General features: G+C 48.7%; 1 protein-coding gene across 3 annotated transcripts in view; it reads right to left on the bottom strand.

Moving 5' to 3' along the window:
• The window catches only part of UROS (uroporphyrinogen III synthase), a 34,427-nt gene that overhangs the window by 8,587 nt on the left and 1,797 nt on the right, over positions 1-24,043 (bottom strand). The window contains exons 1-6 of one of the 3 annotated variants that reach the window (XM_067024340.1): positions 17,688-17,779; positions 9,830-9,917; positions 9,567-9,650; positions 7,873-7,969; positions 4,969-5,043; positions 3,439-3,513 (exon numbers count right to left, since the gene is read on the bottom strand). In XM_067024340.1, the coding sequence (XP_066880441.1) occupies positions 3,439-3,513; positions 4,969-5,043; positions 7,873-7,969; positions 9,567-9,650; positions 9,830-9,892 (394 nt within the window). In that variant the 5' untranslated portion in view covers positions 9,893-9,917; positions 17,688-17,779. Of the gene's footprint in view, positions 1-3,438; positions 3,514-4,968; positions 5,044-7,872; positions 7,970-9,566; positions 9,651-9,829; positions 9,918-10,031; positions 10,130-17,687; positions 17,780-24,043 lie in introns of those variants that run through there. The other 2 variants (XM_067024341.1, XM_059053865.2) reach the window with 2 other exon arrangements.

Below are 24,043 nucleotides of genomic sequence, written 5' to 3'. Positions count from 1 at the left end.
CGCAGGAGAGGAGAGACACCCCGTGACTGCACTTCCTGGGTGCTAACCTCCTCCAAGAAGTCAAAGGCAAATAATCAGCACTCCCAAATGGATTATGTCCTGAGCAAAACTCCTCATGGGACTCTTACATGACTGAAAGATGTAGCAGATTACTTGTTACGTTAACGGGAAACCACCTCTGGTGGAGGAGGACCTCTCTGGCCCATCTCATCACCGTGTAAACTGACAGCATCTCCAAAAACGGCATAGCTCAACCACCCAACCCTTCCTCTTTGTCATAAGATCGTTTATGGAAAATAAATGGTTCTGTATTTTAAAAAAATATCATTTTGGGGATGAGCTCACTGCCTACTGATTTTTAACCCCAACAGGCCAAAGCTAAATAGGCCAATGTAAAAGCCGGTTGACTACACAGGGGTGAGAGGTGAGGTGTCCCCAGGACGACAGGGAGCGACAGGGAGCGACAGGGAGCGACAGGGGCCCGGCAGGGGTCTAAGTCGGCACGGGACGGTGAACCACGGGGCTCAGACGCTCTGCTCCGCGTTCCTTTCACGGGAAGGGGGCCTGGGCCGCTGGGCTGCCGGGCTGACAGCAGCTGTGTTGAGAGTCCTAAGAGGACGTTATGCAGCTGGGGCGGGGGCTCGGTAAACAGTCACTGCTGGTGATGAAGAACTAGACTGAGCATGTAAATGTCATTTCGCTGGAGGAGATGTGCGTGTCTGTAAAACTCTCACACCCTCTCAGGCCTGCTGTGAGGGAGGGTCCAGTCGTGCAGGCGGAGGGCACTTTAACGTAGGTAATTAGGACCACGAGTCTGACTGGGGGATAGAAGGCGAGCCCAGCAAGTGGGCGAGGCTACAGAGACGAGCCCTTGGTCAGCTCAGCGCAAGTCCAGGGGGACAGCTCAAATAACCCGCACAATCGGTCTGCCTCTGACACCCTCCCACTCCTTCGCTTTCTCTCAAAATGTTGCAATTGTCTTCTACCTTGGACCACTTAACTTGTATGGATACTTTCTTTTCCCTTAGCGGAGATATCCCAGGAGGGAAGAACTGTCTGTCAGAACGACAAGCTTTCAGATTAAATGAGGTAATAGCTTTAAGCGCTTATAACAGTGCCTGTCACAGAATAAATAAGTGTTGAAGTAAAATAAATAAGCAATAACTATGAACTGGCCTGTTTACTCCAAACACTGGAAGTAGATTATTGGCTTTTAAAAATCAAGCTTCAGGGCTTCCCTGGTGGCGCAGTGGTTGAGAGTCCGCCTGCCGATGCAGGGGATGCGGGTTCGCGCCCCGGTCCGGGAAGATCCCACGTGCCGCGGAGCGGCTGGGCCCATGAGCCGTGGCCGCTGCGCCTGCGCGTCCGGAGCCTGTGCTCCGCAACGGGAGACGCCGCAATAGTGAGAGGCCCGCGTACTGCAAAAAAAAAAAAAAAACCCACAAAAAAAAAAAAATCAAGCTTCAGAGTTGCCTGGGGGAGAAAATCATTAACGCCTGTGGTTAAACCAAGGTGAACGTCCCTGCCAGCAGTCAAGACAGATTCTTATGTGGATGTTATTCCAAGTGCGAACTGAAGGTTCATTAGGACCCATGGGGTGGACGCTGGCCGTGCCGTGTGGAGTCTGCCCTCCCGCCTGTCCCCTCATAGCTCTGGGACCTTGGATGGTCACTCGGTCCCCGTAGCCTGGACAACAGCACCGTCCAAAAGAGCACTGGGTGATGCTGGGTGCCCCTAGGCTGTCCCTGTGGTGCCTGAGCCGCCAGTGACGGCTGAGCTGTGGCCTGTGCCTGGTGTGACGGGGGAACCACATTTTATTTTTTCTAATTTCGATTAATTTAAATTTAAATAGGCACATGTGGCTCCTGGCTGCCACACTGGACCACGCAGCCTGCAGTGGACGGCAGTGAGGACCAAACGAGGCGAGGCAGGGGGCGCGCCAGGGACACGCTGACCACCCAGGAACGGCTCGGCCGCGATGTTAACACAGCACATACACTGACCCAGGAAAAAGGAGATAAAATTCTTCTTAAAAGAAAAGTGGAGAAAGGAGAGCCCACTTGGACCTGGGAAGTGCCTCCGCCCTGCCCCGCCCGAGCCTGGCCCAGGGCGCCTGGTCCGCGGGGAAGCGGAGGATGCGGGACGTTTTCAGGTCCAGCCCCTAGGGACCAACAGAAACACACGGGCTCGAGAACCTTCACCAACAGCACTGGCTCGTGACAGGAAGGCCTCCTAAGACTTTAGAGATCGTTACCTGGAGAAGAAATGTTCTTACACACACCACGCCCAGACACAAAACCATGCGCCAGGGTCCCAGAAGTCGTAAAAATTCCTGGTTAAGGTGTCCTCGCCCCCTGCCCACCCTGAAACCACCACCCCAGGGGCAGAGAAGACACCCCTCTCCCGGGACCACCTCAGAGCAAAACCTCAGGCGTCAGCAGCCAACCCGGCCCTGTCTCCTAGCTCAGCAAGCTCTAGAAAGGGTCTGCAAACCGCAGCCCCAGGTCAGAGCCCAGCCCACGGTCTACGGCTGCTCTTGTGCTACGACGCGCAGAGGATGTGGCCGCAGAGACGGCATATCTGGCCCTCACAGACAGTCCCACAGCCCCTGGCCCCGAGGAGCGAAGCCCCGATTCCCTCTCAGCGACCGAAGGCGAGCTGGTTCTACTACGTCATCTGTCTTGTGGGTGTCCGATGTCACACATCTCTCAGGGAGGGGTCAAAGTGACAAGGACACAAGAGCATGTGTGTGCGGTTGGATCAGACGTGTAGGGGAGAGGCTGGGACACACAACTTGGAGGTGGGGCTCCCCTACACGTACACGTCGAGCCTCTCCGTCCTCTCTCTCGGAGAGTTCTGATCCAGAAATCTTGGCTCGTGTTTCGTCAGAAGCCGAAAATTTCATCATTACTTTAAAGCTTAACCCTTATTTAAATACAAGCATCCCCAGAACCCTTGCCATTTTAAGTCTCAGCCCGTATGCTGCCCAGTGATGAGCTTACGGCGGGCTGAGTGGGCTCTTTCGGGGGCGCGGGCTTTGGGGGGTGGAATGCGGACAGGGCAGAGACTCCTACTAGGAAGGGGGGGAGCCGGCAGACAGAGGGACGGCGCCGGCAGCTTCTGCTGCTTCCCCTTACGATCCCTGCAGAGGGTCTTGCTTCTGGTTTTGCCTCCAGCCCTTTTATTCTGTGTCATGTTCAAGTTGTCTCAAGTCCTTGGGTGGAGGGGGTGGAGGGCAGGAGGCTGGATCTCTGACCAGCACAGACAGATGCAGATACGGGGCAGCCACGGTCTCGGAGCGGCGCACACTCTCCAGCCACGTTATCACCATCAACACCGAGAGGGCACCGAGGAGGTGGCCCTTTCCCGAGGTGCTGGTTGCGAGACCGACCGACAAAAATAAATGGGCTTCATTGGGGGCGACCTCGTTCTACTTACTAGAACAAATGTACTCTGCAAGCTTTTCTGCATTTCCACAGTTTTCTCCTTCTGTATGCAGGCCAATTTTATTCACTGGAAAACAACAACAAGATACATTTCTTTACATGGTTATTAAAGTCCTGTTCCTGTGTCGTTTTTGAAATGTGCAAATACAAAGGCACATGCTTCACAAATGGCATGGAGAAAGTCTCCCCTTGGAAGCTGGTGTAGGGAGACGAGAGGGAGCTGGGTCCCAGCCCCGCCCTCCCTAGACCTGTGGCTTCGGGTGGTGAGGCGTCATTATCAGCGACTTAGTCTCAAAACGTTCAGGAAAAATTGTTCTTTGCCTTGTATTCATAACTTCTCTAAGTTTTCTTCAAAACAGCTTGGACAGATGACCAGAAAAGGGATTAGTGGGCCAAAGGGTACAACTATTTTGGCAAAGCTCTTGAATACATGCCGACCAAGTACTTCTCAAAAGATGCGAACCAGTTTTCAATGCCATTTAGCAATATTTGACTACATCTGCTTCACCGCACCCTTATCAGCAGCATTATATAGTTAACTAACTAATTACTTTTTGTAAATTTAATAAGGAAAAAAAAATCATGCTTTAAACTGAACTACAGCGTTCAATGAACACAGCTAAGTCAGTGTGGAAGGAAACCTCCTCTCTCCCTTCTCTCCTCTGCTCTCATCACCACACGTCGGCACCCTGGTTACCCAATGCGTGGGTTTTCCACACCAAGCAATTCTCCAGTTCTCAGCTGGGTGTCCTACAAGTGAACTCAAGTCTGACACTCTCTACTGGGAGGTAGCGTCAAATCCCGAGGATGGAAGGCGGCTCAGCCCCGCGAACTGCTCCCACCTCAGACCAGGTCTCTGCTCGTGCTTCTGACTGGCCAGCTCTGAATTGGAGGTTCTCACAACCCCCTCCTTGGGTTGGATCATTTGCTAGAACAGCTCACAGAACTCAGGAAGACGGTTTACTAACTATTGCAGATTTATTACAAAGGATATTTCAAGGGGTGTAAATGAACGGCCAGATGGAAGAGATGCATCAGGCAGGTGTGGGGGGAGGGCCTGAGCTCCCATGCCCTCTCCTGGCTCCAGCCTCCCAGCACCCTCCGTATGACTGTCCTTTTGGGTTTTTATGGCGGCTTCATACACAGGCATGATTGATTAAATCATTGGTCGCTGGTGATTAACTCAGCCTCTGGCCGATGTCTTCTCCCTGGAAGTAGGAGGCAGGGAGGGCATGGGGCTGAAAGTTCCTACTCTAATTGGAGGATTGGTTCCCATGGCAACTAGCCCCCAATTTAAGGGGCTTTCCAAAAGTCACCCCATTAAAGTCAACTCAGGTGGAGTTGAAAGAGGTTTGTTATGAATAACAAAATACACCTTATCTTATTTTTTCACTCAGGAAATTCCAAGGGTTTTAAGGAGCTCTGTGCCAGGAACAGGGACAAAGACCGAATATATATTTCTTATTATAATCACAATATCACAGTCATTCTTTGGTGTTTTATTTGTACCTTGACTGCTTACCTAGAGAAGCAGTAGCATTTCCCACCACATACACTGACTTAGCATTCCATTTTTCTTTCAGAGACTCTCTCCAGACTGTAAAACATGAAATTTGATGTGAGTTGCAAATATCAAAGCGGCCATTTGGACTGCTGCCCTAGGCTGTTTGTTCATCCTAAAAAACTTGTGACCAAGGCAAATTATTAATAACCAAATATAAAGAACAGCATCTCAAACTAAAATCCATTTTTATATTCTGTTCATATTCTGCAGGCAAATTTTTAAAAATCACTTTGGCAAATGTTTCAATATGCCTTCCTTATTGAAGGCATTAAGTATTAAATCATTTCCACAGTTGGCACTAGAAGCATTTTTAATTTATACTAGTAAACATAACTTGAATTAATTTGCATGGTAATATTAAAATTTAAAAATCTAGACTTTTTTCTTTTTTTTTTTGGCCGTGCCATGCAGCTTGCGGGATCTTAGCAAGGGACTGAACCCGGGGCCATGGCAGTGAAAGTGCTGAGTCCTAACCACTGGACAGCCAGGGATGTCCCCCCAAAATCTAGACTTTTAAAGAAAAAATTACTGGTCGTGAAAAAGAGGCAACTTAAATGTCTAATAAAGAAATATGACTGGTTTTATTCGGGATATAAATCTGAAAGCAGTCAAGAATCTGTCATCTCAGATGGGAAGGTTCATTTATCTACTAGGTCAAAGAAGAGAATAAACATCAGGTTCATAAACAAACACAATTTAATAGAGAACACTACCATTTTATGACAAAAAATAAACCCCTTTAAATATGGATTAAAGAAAAACCAAGAGAAAATGGGTAGTATGAATGTATCACAAGGCCACTTGGCATTCAACATCCTTTTAGAAGATAAGGAAATGCTAGTTCTTCCTTCCTAAGATCTGACCATGAGCGTAATCTTCCCTTCAATTCAATAGTGTTACTCTACCCTTTACACTCCTATGAGAAATTCCCTTTTAAAAAGCAATAAAAGACTGAGTTTCACCTTCCTTCCTTTCCTACCCCACAAACGTAAATAATATTTATTCAAACATTATCTACAGCATGTGAACAAACCATTCTCCAAGCATCATAGTAGATATGAGCTGGAGTAAGCCCTGGGTGAGATCAGAATGCCCGGCTTCAGCGCCCTCTCTGCCCCTTAACCTGGGCTCGTTCCTGGCAAGTCAGCAGACCCACCTCGTCTGTTTCCCTGTCAAGATAACGGGGATTAACTACACCTCTGCTGCCTGCATTCATAGAGTTGCTGTAATAATCAAAATAAGAAAATGTATGGACTATATTGTACACCAACTATACTTCAATCAAAAAAAAGAAAAAGAATACATGGGAAAATGCTTTTTAAACTATAAAGCACTATAAAAAGTTATGGTGTCCATGCTGGGGTTTTTTTCTTTTTCATCGTCTTCATCCTCAAAAGACATACAAAAGGGAAAGCGCAACTGTAAGACCAAGATTCCCGAAGCACCACTGGGAGAGAATACACATGCTTCTCCATCTCGAGTCTTCCGTCTCCATTTTGGAAATAACAGTACTTGCGGTTCTGAGTTGCCTTGAGGATTGGACAGCACAAGTCCTCATCCCTAAGAAAAGTGTTAGACTTTCTCCTCAACAGGAAGTAACGTGTATACGAAATCACCGAGGTGGTGATTTTTTTGGCGATAATGAAAGCCTAATTAACCGTAAAGAGAGCGCATAATGACCACTCTGCACTGTCACTTACTCAGTGCTCACCACGCACCAGGAGATGTCCTGAATGCTTCACTTTGGGACTCAGACTCTGCAGCTGGAATCATAAAACCGTGACTTACAGACCGTGTGGTCTTGGAGAGTTTCACGCCGTCTGCTCTACAGGCTCCTCATTTGTCAGGTGGGGATACTAATCATGCCTACCTCAGGGATAGAGCATCTACGACCCGGTCTGGCACAGAGTAGGCCCTAGAGAAGCTCTAACTGGTAGGAGAAGTGACGATCCTGGGATGCAAGTATTATTGTGCCCACTTTACAAACAAGGAAACTGAGGCTCAGCGAGGTCAAGGAAGCTGCCAAGGTCAGAATGGCCATCTGAGGCCAGACCTAACTGGCTGCAAAGCCCTTTGGTAACCACCCGCCCCGCTGCCTCCACCTGTTAGTGTAACTGGAGCTGGTCCGGCCTGACGGACCGGCTCCAGGGCCTTGGACAGGTGCTGACTCTCCCCAAGCCTCAGCATTCTTATCTGTAAAATGACGACCATGGTAGGTGAGCCTCTGGCTGCTCCAGGATTGAATGAGATCGTGAATGTCAAGCTAACATAGAGCCTGGTATACGGCAGGCACTCCATACATGTTAGTTAGCTCAAAGCTGTCTGACGGGACAGACTAAGGTGCTGTTCAGTCTGAGAGCCGGGCTCTGACAGAGAGGGAAGGAAGCGAGGAGGAGGCCTGAGCGGGGTCACACCATCGAGTGCTGGCTCGGCACACACTGTTTCCATGTGCTGTTGGACCTTCCCATCGTCCCTGTGAGGAAAGAGACTGGCGCCCATATACTGTGACCACCTGGTGGGTGCACACGGAGACCCCCCCAGTGGCACCCGTCTGGGCGTTTAGGAGGTGGCACCGTCTCCTGCTTCCTGGTGCCACGGTGCCACGAAGCGCTCACCCCCGTCAGAAGGCTACCGCGTAACACGTCATTCTGCGTGGGACATTGAGAAACAGCTTAGAAGAAGGAATTTCATCTGCTGCTCGCTCCAAAGGTTCCAAAAACACGAAGTAACTCGGTACCTAAATACTTTTTGACTGAAAGTCATTGCACTTGCTCAAACCTGAAGTCCAGCTATTTCTGGAATCTAGTGTCACCGAGGGGAGAAAGCAAAGTCCGGAGGCATTCACGGCAGACCCACCCTTACCTGCGGCTCTATTGTCTTTCTCCAAACACAGCTCCACTGCCTCCACTGCTCTGGGGCTGGTAAAAATGAGGCCCCCGTAACCTTCAGGGTGAGACAGCTGCACACCAAACAACAGCAAAGGCATTTTATATGATAGCCAAGTTCAACATTTTCCAGAATTCTAAATGCTTCACAACAGTAGTAGGCAAACTAATTCCATCCATCCATCCACTCAAGACAGAGCTTACTATGCGCCTGGAACTTCTCTAGGCCTTTAAGGACATACAGGTAAATTCACAGCATTTCCCTCGAGCAGCTCACAGTCTTGGGGAGGGAGAGGCCAGTGTGATGCAGGGTGGCAGGTGTAATGGAGCCAAGGGACAGTGTGACTCATTCTGGGTGTGGCTGGGGTGCAGGCAGGTCTGTAGACTTGACCTGCATCCATAAGAAAGCTGGACTATTCAAGGAGTGATAGCCATGCTGAAGCCCTGGTTTCTGATGATAAAAATGGTGATAATATCTACTGAACACCGTACTCTGAGCTGGGCGCTGGGCTGTCATACACGTAACCCTGCGCTGAACCTGTGCAAGTGCCCTGTGGGACGGGTGTGGCACTATTTGCATCACACGGATTGAGACACAGAGGCTGGCGGGATACAGAACGAGTGCAGGGCAGGGCCGGGGCTTGAGCCCGGGCGCTCGCTCACTGCCTCGCAGGAGCTCCAGAGAGGGAGTCCAGGAAGCCCCTCAGGAAACAAACTGGCTGGGGTGAGGGAGGAGCTCCCACAGAGACTCCAGTATTTTTCTGAGCACAGGGTCCCAGCAAAGATCTCTAACGATGAGCTCTGGTTCCCTGTTAAAGTTGCTTACGGAAGAGCATGCGATGTGGGTCCCTTATATGGTCCTCACAGCACACAGACCCAGGGCAGATGCCAAATCAATGTTTGCTGAGTACACTATTGAATGAATAATTCAATTTTCAGCTCAGAGCGAAGGGAGATAGCAGAGAGGTCCTCCACAGAGTGATGGGCGGGCTCTGACATGTGGAGCACGGGGCTGAACCTGATGCTTGCGGCGGCCCGGGAGCCCAGTGGGCAGGGCTGGGCACACCAGTCCTATGAAGCCGCCCTGGCTCTGGGCCCACGTGTCCAGAACGGTGCCCCCGGGGAGATGTCCGGCGACGGGGTGCACACTGGTGGGGCCTGGGGTGCTGGGCCCTGAATCTTTAATCGGAAGCATTTGGAGGGCTCTCCTGGGACTGTCCCTGGCCATAACTATCGCTCCAATACATGGGAGCAGTCCCAACTCTCCCTCTTATCTGCTGGAGAACTCCGCCAAGCTGCCCAACCTGGGGAAAAACAACAGCTGTTCGCGCTTTGCTGAGGTCAGGGGCGTGGACTGAAGGACAGGAGGAAGGTGAAGGGTCTGCATGGCCAAGAGCAGCGCAGGCTTGGTGCCTCAGCATGACTGGCTCTCCCAGGCCTCCTTACGGGCCCATCTCCAGGTTGGGTGGCTTTCTGGGGGCGCTGGTAGAGGTTCGGGCTGAGGATCCAGTAGCAGCCAAGGAGCTGGAGCTCGTGCCATCCTTGTTTTACAGTTGGGTAGTGAGACGAGGGCTAGCAGACGAGTCCTTCCCCTAGAATTCTGTAGGATTCTACAGAAACCAAACATGTCTCATTCAGAAACGATGGTGCTCAGACACTGATGAATCTTACCTTCTCCAAAAAACTGGGAAGAGACAAAAACTCAAATGATAAAACAGGGATCAAAGTGGCTTCGAGTCCATATAATCCTAATTCCTGCAGGTAAAAGAATATGGTTTTGAGTTGGCCAGGGTTGTTTGGAAAATAAGGAAAAGGTCCTATTTCACCACTCATTCTGTGCCGGCTCCTCAGAGTTTTAGCAGACGGCCCCTCCCCCTGACTTCAACCCGGAGGCGGTGCTGGGCTTTCAGGGACCAGGGGTGCCAGGCACTTACCCTGATGTAGGGGTCCTGGCCCCAGCTGTCCTCCTTAGGGTCTTTCAGCAGAAGCACCTTCATTATTGCTGGCAGTCGTCACAGGGTGCTGTGGCAGAGCAGGGAAACGGATCTTAATTAGATCTCAAAGCCTCTTCCTAAGCAGTGCCAGCTGGGCTGGGCGCCAGAGCAGGCAATCAGCTGCTGGCTGAAGCGGCCTAACCTTTGCACACAGCAATGACTTGGCGTTTATGGGCTTGTTCCTTCTGAAGACCCCGTCACCGATAAGGCCCAGGGACAGCATGCTGGCACTTGATATCACTTGGAAAGGCAGATGAAAGCCATTAGCGAAAGGCAGTGTCCTAGCTAAACATTTAAGGCTCACAGAAGCGAACTGATGCAAATTCTGGGCTGTATCTATAACAAATATAGAAATGAACATCTTATATTTTAAGGAAATAAATAATTACTTCCATTTCAAGATAAATATACTCAGTTGCTCATAAGCTCTTTAGGAAATGACTATACTGACTCTTCTATTTCTCAAATGATGTTTTATAAATGTGGTCGAGTATCATGAGAGAATTTTTCAAAAATTTTCTAACAACCCAGAAACCAGTTGGTTGCTGGAGAGGGTGTGGAGAAAAGGGAACCCTCTTGCACTGCTGGTGGGAATGTAAATTGATACAGCCACTATGGAGAACAGTGTGGAGGTTCCTTAGAAAACTACAAATAGAACTACCATATGACCCAGCAATCCCACTACTGGGCATATACCCTGAGAAAACCATAATTCAAAAAGAGTCATGTACCAAAATGTTTATTGCAGCTCTATTTACGATAGCCAGGACATGGAAGCAACCTAAGTGTCCATCAACAGATGAATGGATAAAGAAGGTGTGGCACATATATACAATGGAATATTACTCAGCCATAAAACGAAATGAAACTGAGTTATTTGTAATGAGGTGGATAGACCTGGAGTCTGTCATACAGAGTGAAGTAAGTCAGAAGGAGAAAAACAAATACCGTATGCTAACACATATATATGGAATCTAAGAAAAAAAATGTCATGAAGAGATTAGTGGTAGGATGGGAATAAAACACAGACCTACTAGAGCATGGACTTGAGGATATGGGGAGGGGGAAGGGTAAGCTGTGACGATGTGAGAGAGTGGCAGGGACATATACACACTACCAAATGTAAATTAGATAGCTAGTGGGAAGCTGCAGCATAGCACAGGGCGTTCACCTCTGTGCTTTGTGACCACCTAGAGGGGTGGGATAGGGAGGGTGGGAGGGAGGGTGATGCAAGAGGGAAGAGATATGGGAACATATGTATATGTATAGCTGATTCACTTTGTTGTAAAGGAGAAACTAACACACTATTGTAAAACAGTTATACTCAAATAAAGATGTTAAAAAAAATTTGTTTTCTAACAACCCAGAAACCAGTTGATTGCTATTTATCTAAAGGCTTATATACTTCATACCGCTTCTTCCTATAATTTCACTTCCAAGAATAAATTCTAAGGTGACACTCATAAATGTGTGCAAAGATTAACGTAAAGATATTCATCCTGATATTCTTTTGTTTTTAATTGATATATAACATTGTGTAAGTTTAAGGTGTACAATGTGATTTAATACGTTTGTACCTTGCAATATGATTTCCACCATAGCATTAGCTAACACCTCTATCACCTCACACAATTATTTCTTTTTTTGTGGTGTAAACAATTAATATCTAGTCTCTTAGCACCTTTGAAGTTTATAATACGGTATTGTTGACCATAATCACTATGCAGTGCGTTACATTCCCACCCCCCACCCCCCCACCCAGAACTTATTTAACTACTAGTTGCAAGTCTGTATCCTGGTTTTCTTTATAATTGCAAATAATCGGAAACAATGTAAACATGTAACGATGAGAGAATGGTTAAATAAATCATGGTACGGTTATATGAAATCATTATAATATTCATAAACAACTTAATTATATGGATTATTTATTCACAAAATAATGTTAAGTTTAATAAAGCAGGATTCAGAATTGCATTAAGGTACGATTTACAGATTTTATACACACATATACATGAAAGAATGTTCTTTGGTGGTAGGTTACGGTGATTATTTTCTTCTCTACCTCTTTCTGTTTTACCCCTCAATTTTTTTACAATAAATATTAAATTCCTTTTGTGTCAAGGGGGTAAAAGCACATTATAACCATCCCCAAAGCCTCAAATCAAATACTGTCAAAGACCTGCAAAATAAACTCTGCTGGAAATGCAGACTATATCCCACAAGCAGCATTAGACTACCAGTTAGTTACTTAATAAATATTATACAGTGGTTGATAGTAGTCAAAGAAAGTATATTGCTTGGAGCAGAAATGTGTTAACTCTGGGAGCCATTACTTATAAGTTATTACTGAACATATTTCTGGAACATTATAATATCTGTGGGACATCTTAGGAAAATTGTCTCCAAATGAATTGCTTTGTATCTAAGCAACCAAACCTGGGTGAACTAATAATAATTATGAAATCAAGTTCAATTAATGCTGCTGTCAAGCTGTTAGCTAGAGAGACGGGGCATTTGGGGAAATGGGCAGTAGCATCGTTTCTATCATTTCCTGAAGTTATTCAGAACGTGTCTCCCACAGAAATCAGGAATCTCCCTTTCAGTGATGGTCACTGTTAGGTGTCAACTTGGCGAGGACATTTTCCCCATTTATTCACAAATGCTAACCTAGGTGCTGCTGGGCAGACATTTTAGAGATGTGATCAAGTTGACTTACTGAAAGGATCGCACAGAACAAACCAAGCCTTTAGGTGGGATTCAAAGAAGGAAGACATTTATTTTCATCCTGGTCCCAACCATTTCAAACAAGGCTGTGGACAGATGGTCTCACGTGGAATTACGTCGGTACATCCTGTTAACTCTGCCTTCAACATGAATCTACGGTCCAGCCACTTATTAACGTCCTTGCTCCTGAGACCACGTGCACGCTGGCTTTTAGTAAAAGGGATGATCCTTGGTAATCAGGAAGGGCCTGGTTCAGTCAAAAGAAAGGCCTAAAGAGCAGAACTGAGGTTTCCTTGAGGAAGAAGAAATTTCGCCTGTGGCCACAGCTGCAGCTCATGCCCTAGCCTGGCCTGCCCTTCCCATCAGCTTGCACGGTGGATTTCAGCCCTGCCTCGCCAGCCCTCACGGCTGCACAAGGCGATTCCTTGCACTAAGTCTCCTGACATATATCCCCTACTGTTCTGTTTCTCTGTGGAACCCTGACTGATACACCTTCCAATCTGGGGGCTCCAGAAGTCTGGCATGTCACTGAGTGGCAGGTAGAACTTGGCATTTTCTGTATAAATCTTTCTGCAGCGTGCAAAGCAAGCAACTATTGTGGGGATTAAAAAGTGGGAGCGTAATGCTGTGAAGCAGGCATCCTGCGGCCACAGACCCCTACTCATCCCTATCATCTTCCCCCCACCTTGGTTCTAGGCTCCAGGATACACATCCCCAAGTTTCCAAAGCATCTGTTAGTACTACTTTCAGATACCAGGAGCCAATCTCTCACACAAGTGTTTCTATAGTGGTCTCAGGCAGTGATGCCTGGGACCTCCCTCAGGGAGGTGCGGTCTGCATTATTTGTTGGAGGCGGGGACAAGTTCAAGCACTCCAGGCTGTGAGGTGACCGGGCAGAGGTGACTGGGTGTGGGTTTACCTCTCCAAGGCGACCTCTCTGAGCAGGAGAATCTGAGTTGAGATCTGAATGGTAACAGCAGGGGCAGAAATGTTCAAGTGTCAGAAAGGGGCTTGGGGTGTCACCAGGGGAGAAGGGTAGGCGTGGCTCAAGAGCAAAGGATAAGGGAGGCTCTGGTTCCATGAGAAATGGGAATCCACTGGAAGGTTGAAGCAGCAGTGACAGTGATGGGATTTACACTTCAGAGAGACCTCAGGCTTTGGGGCAAGGCTGGCCACCAAAGACTAGGCGCGCACATGGTCTCAGGAGCAGGGAAGTTAAGCGGCTGGACCGCGGATTCACACCGAAGGCAGAGCTACCAGGATGTACCGATGTAATTCCATGTGAGACCGTCTGTCCACAGCCTGGATTGAAATGGTTGGGACCAGGATGAAAATAAATGTCTTCCTTCTTTGAATCCCACCTAAACGCTCGGTTTGTCCTGTGTGATCCTATCAGGAAGTCAACTAATATTCGTAGACAGTTACTGTGAACCAGGCACTGGGTATATAATACGATTCCTGCCCTCATATTAATGGGAGGGTAAAACAGATACATTACAAATAAGTAAAAATAGTGACAGAGTCATAGTGCGATGAGCATTATGAAAGAAGAGTCAGGATGCTGGGGAAACATAACCGGCAAGTCTTATTTGGACTAGGAGGGGTGGCAGGGATGGCCACTTGCCCCCAAACATCCACTCTTCCCTTCTCCCTCATATGAATGGAGCCCCTCATATGAACGGGGCACGTGGTTGCCCAAGATAAAAACGTGTAGCGGGATGTGGCCAGGTGACTAGGTTCTGGCCGACAGGATGGACATCGAAGTGACTGCACGCTTCCAGGTCCTGCCGTAGCAGGATGTGCTGCGCCCCTGCCCTCCCCTTCCTGCCTCCCTGCTGGCGGGAATGTGAGCCAGGTGGCCAGCCCCTTCTACTGCAGGGGAGGGTAACGCCCTGGGGGTGAGGGAAGGAGCAGGACCCCTTTGTATGGCAGAGACACCAGTCAGCCAGGGCTTTTACATCAGAGAAAAGGAAAGTTCTATCCTGTTTCATCCATTGTTATTCGGATTTCTGTTAGAGCAGTGGAACCCATACCCTAACTAATACTGGGGCCAGAATGGCTTTCTTGACGACCTAATGCTTAGACCTAGACATGGTACCTGAGTAGGATTAAGCTCCAAGGTTGGCATGCCTGAGGGGTGGAGAGAGGTCTGGGGCGGCTGGAATGTGCAGGGGAGAGTGGGGAGACAGGCCTCAGCTGGTCCTATTAGGGAGTTTGGATTTATCTTAGTACCAGTGGGAGGCATCTTGCTGATGGATTTACTTCTCCTCTCCTCTCGTTTCTGCTTGCCCTTTTCTCTTCCCCTTTCTCTCTGGGGCAACACAAGGAGGGAAGTGTGGGGTCACAGAACAAGCACAGGAGGAAGGGCCAAGAGACCAGCTTTACTGTCCATGATGTGATCTCCTTTTCTCCCCTGTCAAATGGGAATAACCTCTGCCCTACCAAGGCCACTGAGTGACTCAAAGGAGATAACAACAACAGCTACCCAGTTATCGAGCGCTTACTACATGCCAGAGACTGTTCTAGAAGCTTTACATGCATTAAAGCTATGAGGTTTATCCCACTTTATAGATGAGGAGACTGTGGCATATGGGGGACAAAACTCACCCGAAGTCCCCGGACCAATGTGTGGCAGCCCAGCCCCAAAGCCCGTGCTCTTACCCCTGCGCTGTGCTGCACACCCAAGTGCTTGGGAAGACAGACAGGTAAAAAGACATAAAGGACTTCCCTGGTGGCGCAGTGGTTAAGGATCCGCCTGCCAATGCAGGGGACACGGGTTCGAGCCTTTGTCCCGGAAGATCCCACATGCCGCGGAGCAACTAAGCCCGTGCGCCACAACTACTGAGGCCGCGAGCCACAGCTACTGCAGTCCACGTGCCTAGAGCCCGAGCTCCACAAACAAGAGAAGCCACTGCGATGAGAAGCCCACACACAGCAATGACCTGGTCACCTCAACTAGAGAAATCCTGCACAGCAATGAAGACCCAACGCGGCCAAAAATAAATAAAGTAATTAATGATAATTTTTTTAAAAAGACATAAAGTATCACTCTAGTGCCAAATGCTTAGTTTGGTAACGAAAACATGTGAGAGCAAAACCAATCTACCCACTGCAAACAGAAAATATTTCTTCTGGGCTCTACTCTGGTTCTCTCAGGCAATAAAACTGATGCCTTCTGGATAACTGTTAAGAAACTCCATGAGATGGGCTGCAGGACTTGACAAATAAAAATCAAATACTACCCCTGTCCCTTTTCTGCTGTTGCTCAAAGCACCTCTAACGTAAAAGTAAGAGGAACCATTGCTGATGCTTCTTTGGCCACGCCACAGCCCATGTCATCCGGTTCACTGAGGAAGGGATCAACTGATACGTGCACACAGAAAGCCGTGCTAACACCCTGGTACTTTTCTCAGTAACTGAGAGCTTAAAGCTGAGAGTGTTCCCTCACCCCGACACCCCATAATGGACAGGTACCAGTCCCTGAACTACTGGGCACATCCAGCCCAGGGCAGAATCTAAAAGCTCAGAGAAAGGTCTACAGATACCTTCTCAAAAAGGAAAAGGCATCCCCAAAACGTCCTGCAGTGCCCAAGGGTCCACAGCAAAGGCCCAGGGACCAGACGACAGAAACAGCTTGTAGCAAAGGAGACACTCGGGCAGCTGGGCCCCTGTGAAGGCACACATGATCACCAGCTGCTCTGAGAACCAGGAACGACCTCCCTGCCTGGAATCCCCAGCTTCTGTCCAATGGCTTTTGCTTTCTACAATCATGGGGGCTTAGATGGTGGCATCACTGCAGTTTCTCACAGGCCAAAGGAAGGACCGGGATATTTCTAGAGCTCAGTGCAGACTGTCATTCCTAGCACAAGAAACCCACATTCCTGTCATCTCCAAAATGTAGCCAACAAGAGTGAGAAAGACAAACATTGCTACTTCTCACCCACACGGTTTCCCATCCTTAGGACCACAGAGGAAACACAGCCAGCCCAAAAGGTGTAGGTGCCCTAGCTCTCATGGAAGACACAACTGATTGAGCTGTGTTCCCTCCGAACAAGTCCTAACCCTTGGTACCTACAAATGTGAATTTACTTGGAAGTAGGGTCTTTGCAGATGTAACTAAGTTAAGCTGAGGTCATGGTGGATTAGTGTCCCATATAACTATGACTAATCCAACACGACTGGTGTCCTTAGAGAAGAAAATCTAGACACAGATATTGACAGACACAGAAGGCCATGTGAAGGAGGCAGAGACTGCAGAGATGCTGCCAAAGCCAAGAAACACCTGGGCCCCCCAGCAGCTGGGAGAGGAAGGAAGGCTCCTCCCCGAGGAGTTTCAGAGGAGGCATGCCCCACGGACAGCTGGACTTCAGATTTCTGGCCTCCGGAACTGGGAGAGAATAAATTTCTTTTGCTTAAGCCATGTGCTCTGTGGTATATGTTACAGAAGCCCTAGGCAACTAGACAGAGGTGAACTGATTTTTGGTGCTGTCTACAGGACTATGTCTCCTAAGAAAAAGCACCTGTGTGTGTGTTCCCAGCATGGCCAATCCTTCCTTTTCAGCTGAGGAACTTGAGGTTGGGGTGTGGCGGTGGGGGGACCTGCCCGAGCTCACACGGGAAGTCCGCGGCAGAGCCAGTACTGAGCCCAGGCCTCGGGGTCTGAGTTCAGTTCCCCCCACCAGCCATGCCCATCACACCATCTAAAGACTGGAAGAGGCAACACAGCCTTTCCTGGTGGGTGATAAGCCTCCATGTGAACTAGTACTTAGCACGACATTTTCACTCAATTATGACGTTTTTCATTTGGGGTTTAACCTTAATTACTTTTTACTTATTTCCCTCTATCCCGAGTCCCTGCAACTTAACACAGGAAGGGATTTTACCATAGCCCTCTTCTATTCTGGGACAGGAAGAGTAGGGGAGATGTCCGAATTTTTATCCTTATAGTTAGGGCAAAGCTCAGCTGCACCCTGAAGGCTTGCAAGCCCTGTACTTGCCCAGCCTCACGACCGAAGAAAGAGCCCAGAGTCAGCGACAGAGACATCAGGGGCTGAATGGAGGGGGATCTTACGTGTCTGAAGCAGGGTCCTGGAGTGACACCCCACCGTGTGCGGCAGACGGCGGGAAGGACATGGCAGCAGTCCCTGCTACCTGGGGAAGAGGGCTGTTACCAGTTATGGGGAGAGCTGACGTCAGGTTGGCTCACCAGTTGCCAGGGAAACCAGCATAGGGGCCGCCCCTTTGATAAGTTATCATAGTGGAGATAGTTCGGATTCAAAGGTTTCAAAAATCACTAGCTGGCGCCAGGAGCAGGTACATAGGCATTTACTGATTATATCGTAGGCGCTACGACTGAGAGGAAAGGTCAGTCATGTGAGTAGGGTGTAGGTGAGGCAGGGACTGGTCGAGCAGGGGATGTGCAGAGACCAAGAGAACAGCCATCTTGGGTGGCCTGATCATACAGGTGACCGTGTACACCAGTCTGTCCAAGACAGTCCCAGTTTACAGCTGTTGTTCTGGTGTAATTACTGGGGGCACCCAACTGCACTCTCAAAAGTCTCCCGTTTTGGACAGTAAACTATGGAGTCACTCTCCTTATAATGGCTATGGATGTTCACAAATGTTTTACACGGCCTGATGGAATGGAAAAAATGCAGGACTAGAAATGAGGAGACTCTTATTCCTGTGCAAGAAATATGAGAGGTTTCAGTAACACAGTGTCTGCCAAGTATGAGAATGGTGGCCAGAGCGCCGGGAGCTCCGAGGGGGTGCAGACGGGCCCCGGGCTCAGAGCCACCGTGCAGGGCCACTCAGGCTGCGGTGAGGACTCTGCCTATTATCTGAATGAGATGTGATACCACTGGAGGATTCTGAGCACAGGACTGACCTGCTCTGACTTCGTTTCACAGGACCACTTGCACGTGTGCGGAGAAAAGCCTGAAGGTAGAAAGGAGTAAAATAGGGAGGATACTGGAACAGTTTCGGTGAGAGATGTTATGGGCTTGGACCAGACTGGCATTTGAAGTGGGGAAAAGTGATTTTGCACTTGGGTATATTATGAAGGTGTAGCCAAGAGCACTGACTTGGACTGGACGCAGGGTAGAGAGAAAAAGGAATCAAGGTGACTCCAGCTGGACAACTGCAACAACAGGAGCGCCGCGTGAGGCCGTGAAGAGCAGCGCCGACTATACCTGAGAACGCGCCTCTTCCCCGCCAGCGCACCCCGGCCCGTCCGAGTCCTGCGAACAGGTTCGCAGCTGTGCCTGGGGTCTGGGTCCTCTCAGCCCTTGGGGCAGCTGGGCAGAGCCCAGGGCAGCCAGAACTCACTGCCATTGCCAACCGGCCTACCCCAGCCAGGGCTGCCTGCCTTTAGCCGTAAGCGGTAAATCCTCGTCTATTTCTGGAAATGTGCCGGATGAATATTACCATTTACTAGCTGTGCCATAGTGCGAAAAGTTGAAGAGTACTGGTATTCGACGTCCAAATGGAGAGATCAGGCAGGCGCGTTGGGCTTGGGGACGGAGTCAGGTCAAAGGACAAAGAGTTGGGCGTCATCAGTGTACAGATGGTATTTAAAGTCCCGGGACCGTGTGCGGTTATGGGTAGGAAAGAAGGGGGCCCAGGACAGAGCCCTAAAGCACTCACACAATGTCAGTCAGGGATGCAGGGTAGAAGGGATCCTGGCAAAGGAGAAGGAAAACAGATTGGCGTGTGTCTTAGCTTGGGCTGCCATTAACAGACCACCAGTGACTAGTGGGCTTAAACAACAGTTATTTTCTCACAGTTCTGGAGGCTAGAAGTCCAAGATCAAGGTGCCATGAGGGTTTGTTCCTGATGAGGCCTCTCTTCCTGGCCTGTAGACTGCTGCCTTCTTGCTGTGTGCTCACATGGCCTTTCCTCTGTGCTTGTGCAGAGAGAGACCCCTGGCGTCTCCTCCTCTTAAGGACACCACCGGTCCTGTAGGACTTGGGCTCTACCCTGAGGACCTCATTTAATCTTAATTACCTCTTTAAAGGCCCTATATCCAAACACAGTCACACTGGGGGTTAGGGCTTCAACATAAGAGTTTGAAGGGCAAAATTCAGTTCATAACAGAATAAGTTACAGAATAAAGTGGACATAGAGATGTAATTGTAGATAAGAAGAGTACTGCTATTAAGAAGAGTGAGAGAAATACGGCCATAACTGGCAAGGGAGGCAGTGGGGTCAAGAGAGGTCCCAGAAGTGAACCCCCTGCCCCACACCCACACGTGAGAGACACCAGAGCGAGGGTAGGCATGGAGACGGGCATTCCGGGCCCTAAGCAAGTCAGGGAAGGATGCCATGCAATGCACTTGGGGAGTGAATGAGCAAGGCCCTTTGGCATGACTTTCTCCTTGAGGTTCCACGTGTACCTTGTTCTGCCTTGGCCACCTCGTAGAAACTCCTGAATTTCAGCCACAAGGAGAACTAAGAAAGGACAAGCTGGCCTTCCGGGCCAGAAAGTTGGCTCTCAGTTAGGCAGGACAGGGGCTCTGCCATACTGCTTTCATTTATCCAAGAAACACTGAGTCTCTTCTTTGCGATGCTGGGCAAGGGACAAGTCAGACCCAGTGCCCACCCTCAAGGAACTCCAAGGCTGGTGGGGGAGGATGGACAACCACAGAACTATGAGCGAAGTATGGAGAAAGAGACAGTCAAGGGACTTCCTACCGCGAACTGCCAGGATGTGGAAGAAAGGCTTCAAAAGTGAGCCTCTGGGTCTGGGGCTCCTCTGATTCAGATTTTGTATTCTGCTGGGGTAGATGATTTAGGGTGAAGTATCCTTATTCTAACCACTTTGTATAGAAGGTCTGTTGGGATGAACAAATAAAGGAGTTCAGCATCAAACTCATGCGGAATACGTTCAAGATGGGTAAAGCCAGCTTAGATGCTTTTCGTTTACTAGAGCCTGGAGTATTCTAGGGATTGGGGCAGGCAAGGGGGTTCACAAAAAGTGAACAAACCAACCCCTTCTCAGCAATATGTCACTGTGGCCAACGTACACCTTCGCACAGAACTCCTTTAGCTGTTCCCATCAAGAAGTTCAAACACCAGTCATCCAGTCTCTTGCTGTGAAGAGCAAGCAGTGAAATGGCAAGTCCCTGTACTTGGCCTCTGCGGTGGACTGAATCCAAAATTTATATTCTGAATTCTTTTAACCCCCAGGACCTCAGAATGTGACCTTCTTTGGAAATAGGCTCTTTGCAGATGCAATCAAGTTAAAATGAGGTCATTAGGGTGAGCCCTTATCATTTATGACTAGCATCCTTATAGAAAAGGGAAATTTGCACACACAGATACATTCAGGGAAAACATGAAGTGCAGATGAAGGCAGAGATCGGGGTGATGCATCTACAAGCTGAGGAATGTCAAAGATGTGCCAGCAAACCACCAGCAGCAGGGAGAGGGGCCCGGAACAGACTCCCCCTCACGGCCTCAGGAGCCCACCCTTCTGACATCTTGATCTTAGAACTTTAACCCCTAGAACTGTGAAACAGTACATTTCTGTTTTTTGAAAAAATTTATTTATTGTTGGCTGCGTTGGGTCTTCGTTGCTGTGCACGGGCTTTCTCTAGTTACGGCGAGCGGGAGGCTACTCTTCACTGCGGTGCACGGGCTTCTCACTGCGGTGGCTTCTCTTGTTGAGGAGCACGGGCTCTAGGCGTGCAGGCTTCAGTAGCTGTGGCACACAGGCTCAGTAGCTGTGGCTTGCAGGCTCTAGAGCGCAGGCTCAGTATTTGTAGCTCATGGGCTTAGTTGCACCGTGGCATGTGGGATCTTCCCAGACCAGGGCTCGAACCCGTGTCCCCTGCATTGGCAGGCGGATTCTTCACCACTGTGCCACCAGGGAAGCCTGAGACAGTACATTTCTGCTGTTTATGCCATCTAGGTTGTGGTACTCTGATAGGGCAGCTCTGGGAAAAGCATACAGTCTCATCCAGATTGAAGCTGCAAGTGTGGTGGAAATACAGCATGGAAATTCCTTTCTCCCTGCACTTCTTGACCAAGTTGAAAGCTCTCTGCTGTAAGAAACTCCTGTGCTAACTGAAGAATGTCGTTCGCCCTCTGCCTCTACAAGAATGAAGTTACCAGCCACTGCAGTCACTGACCTTTGAAACACCCGAAAGGAGTTCAGGGCAGAGATCAGGAATGAGGCACTCTGAGCTCTGGAAAATCTGGCAGAACAGGCCTTCAAATAGTTAGATATTTTCAGGAGAAAATTTTATGAACCCAGTTTCTTGTATCTTCTCATACCTATAAAAGCACTAAAATCATTAACGGAGATGTCAGCTCCTTGTGACTAGCAGCATCCTTCTACTAATATGTGTGCTTGATTGCATGTACCCCCCTTTACCAGAATCACATATTTGCTGACCTCCCCCTACCTCTTCCGAGCAGCTCCTCTAAGCTATCGGAAAGGCCATCTCCTGGGCTGTAGTCCTCAGGAAGCCCCAAATGAAACTGAACTCACAGCTCTCATGTTGCACGGTTTTGTTTTGTTATTTTTAAATAAATTTATTTTCTTTTATTTATTTTTAGCTGAGTTGGGTCTTGGTCACTGTGCGCGGGCTTTCTCTAGTTGCAGCAAGCGGGGGCTACTCTTCGTTGTGGTGCACCGGCTTCTCATTGCGGTGGCTTCTCTTGTTGTGGAGCACGGGCTCTACGTGTGCAGGCTTCATTAGTTGTGGCTCTAGAGTGCAGGCTCAGAAGTTGTGGCGCATGGGCTTAGCCGCTCCGTGGCATGTGGGATCTTCCCAGACCAGGGCTCGAACCCATGTCCCCTGCATTGGTAGGTGGATTCCTTTTTTCTTTTTGCGGTACGCGGGCCTCTCACTGTTGTGGCCTCTCCCATTGCGGAGCACAGGCTCCGGACGCACAGGCTCAGCGGCCACGGCTCACGGGCCCAGCCGCTCCGCGGCATGTGGGATCTTCCCAGACCGGGGCACGAACCCGTGTCCCCCGCATCGGCAGGCAGACTCTCAACCACTGCGCCACCAGGGAAGCCCTGTTGCGCAGTTTTTGTTTTTCAGTTGACACCTGTTACCTGTACTGCAGCAATACGAGGAAGCCAGGAACAAAAGCTAGGCAGGGGTATTCTCAAGCTTTTAGACAAGGAGGATTGTACGTGAACCACTTTGAACTTTGACAAGAGGCCTCGTGGAGTGGAAGAAGCTTGTGCTAGAGGGGCTGAAGCCTGGGTTCTGGTCTATGCTGTTCTCCTCTTGGTCTCAATTCCTGCATCTGTAAAATGGGCTGGGTCCTCTGAACCACTGGCTTTTCTGAGGGACTTTCTTCCCCATAGTAGATGCTCAGTAACATTTGTTCACACTTTAGATTTACCCAGCGACTTCTGAGCAGGGGGGATGGTCACTTTTCCTTAAAGAGACAGGGAACTGACTTGATTAAGGCCTCTTTGCTGGTAAGAAAGAGCCACCCCTCAAACCCACACTTTTTAACCATGTCCTGCTGCTCTGAGATCAGCAATAACAGCAGCCAACCTTTAACCCAGCACATACTCCGTGTGATTTACCAGGCTAAGCATTTTACATGCAAGATCTTAATCTTCATTTAAACCAGCAAGGAAGGTATTATTATTCCTTTATTACAGAAGAGGAAACCAAAACTCTGAAGGTTGGGTAACACGCTCAAGGTCACCCAACACAGTAAGTGGCAGAGGTGAAGTTTCACCTCTTTCCAGGTGAAGTCTGGAGCCCATCCCCATTCTCCCAAGCACTTGCTACCACCTCTCTGCTCCTTTAAGATAAATTCTGAGCTGAAGGTGAAGACTGGACCAGCAGGTCAGCAATCTAGTCTCTGACTAAGCGAAGTTCCCTGGGGTCAGTACCATATTTTCTTGAATGACAAAACCACGGTAGTCCATTTATTCACATTTGCTACTCATTCACACTCTGACCATGAGCTCAATACTGGGTACTAGTCCGAGGGCACAAAGTAAGGCTTTCCCCCCCTTCTCATATCAAAGCAATACATGCTTATTGTGGAAAATTTGCAAAATACAAAAAAGTATAGCTCCTCAAAAGATTAAAAATATAATTCCTATACGATCCAACAATTCCATTTCTGAATATATACCCCCCAAAATTAAAAGTAGGGAGTGGAACAGGTATTTGTACACCCACATTCATAGCAGCATTATTTACAATTACTGAAAGGTGGAAGCAACCCGTGTCCATCCATGGATAAATGGATAACAACAACAAAAATACATACAATGGAATATTATTCAGCCTTAAAAAGGAAGGAAATTCGGACACATGCGATGGCAAAGATGAAGCTTGAAGACATTATGCTAAGTGAAACAAGCCAGCCACAAAAGGATAAATACTGTATGATCCACTTATACGAAGTCCTAGAATAGACAAATTCATAGAGAAGGAAAATCAC

The sequence above is a fragment of the Kogia breviceps genome, chromosome 2 (genome assembly GCF_026419965.1).
Source record: "Kogia breviceps isolate mKogBre1 chromosome 2, mKogBre1 haplotype 1, whole genome shotgun sequence".
Classification (NCBI taxonomy): Eukaryota; Metazoa; Chordata; class Mammalia; order Artiodactyla; family Physeteridae; genus Kogia; species Kogia breviceps.
Note: the sequence above shows the minus strand (reverse complement) of the source record. Positions and strands in the feature narration are given on the sequence as shown.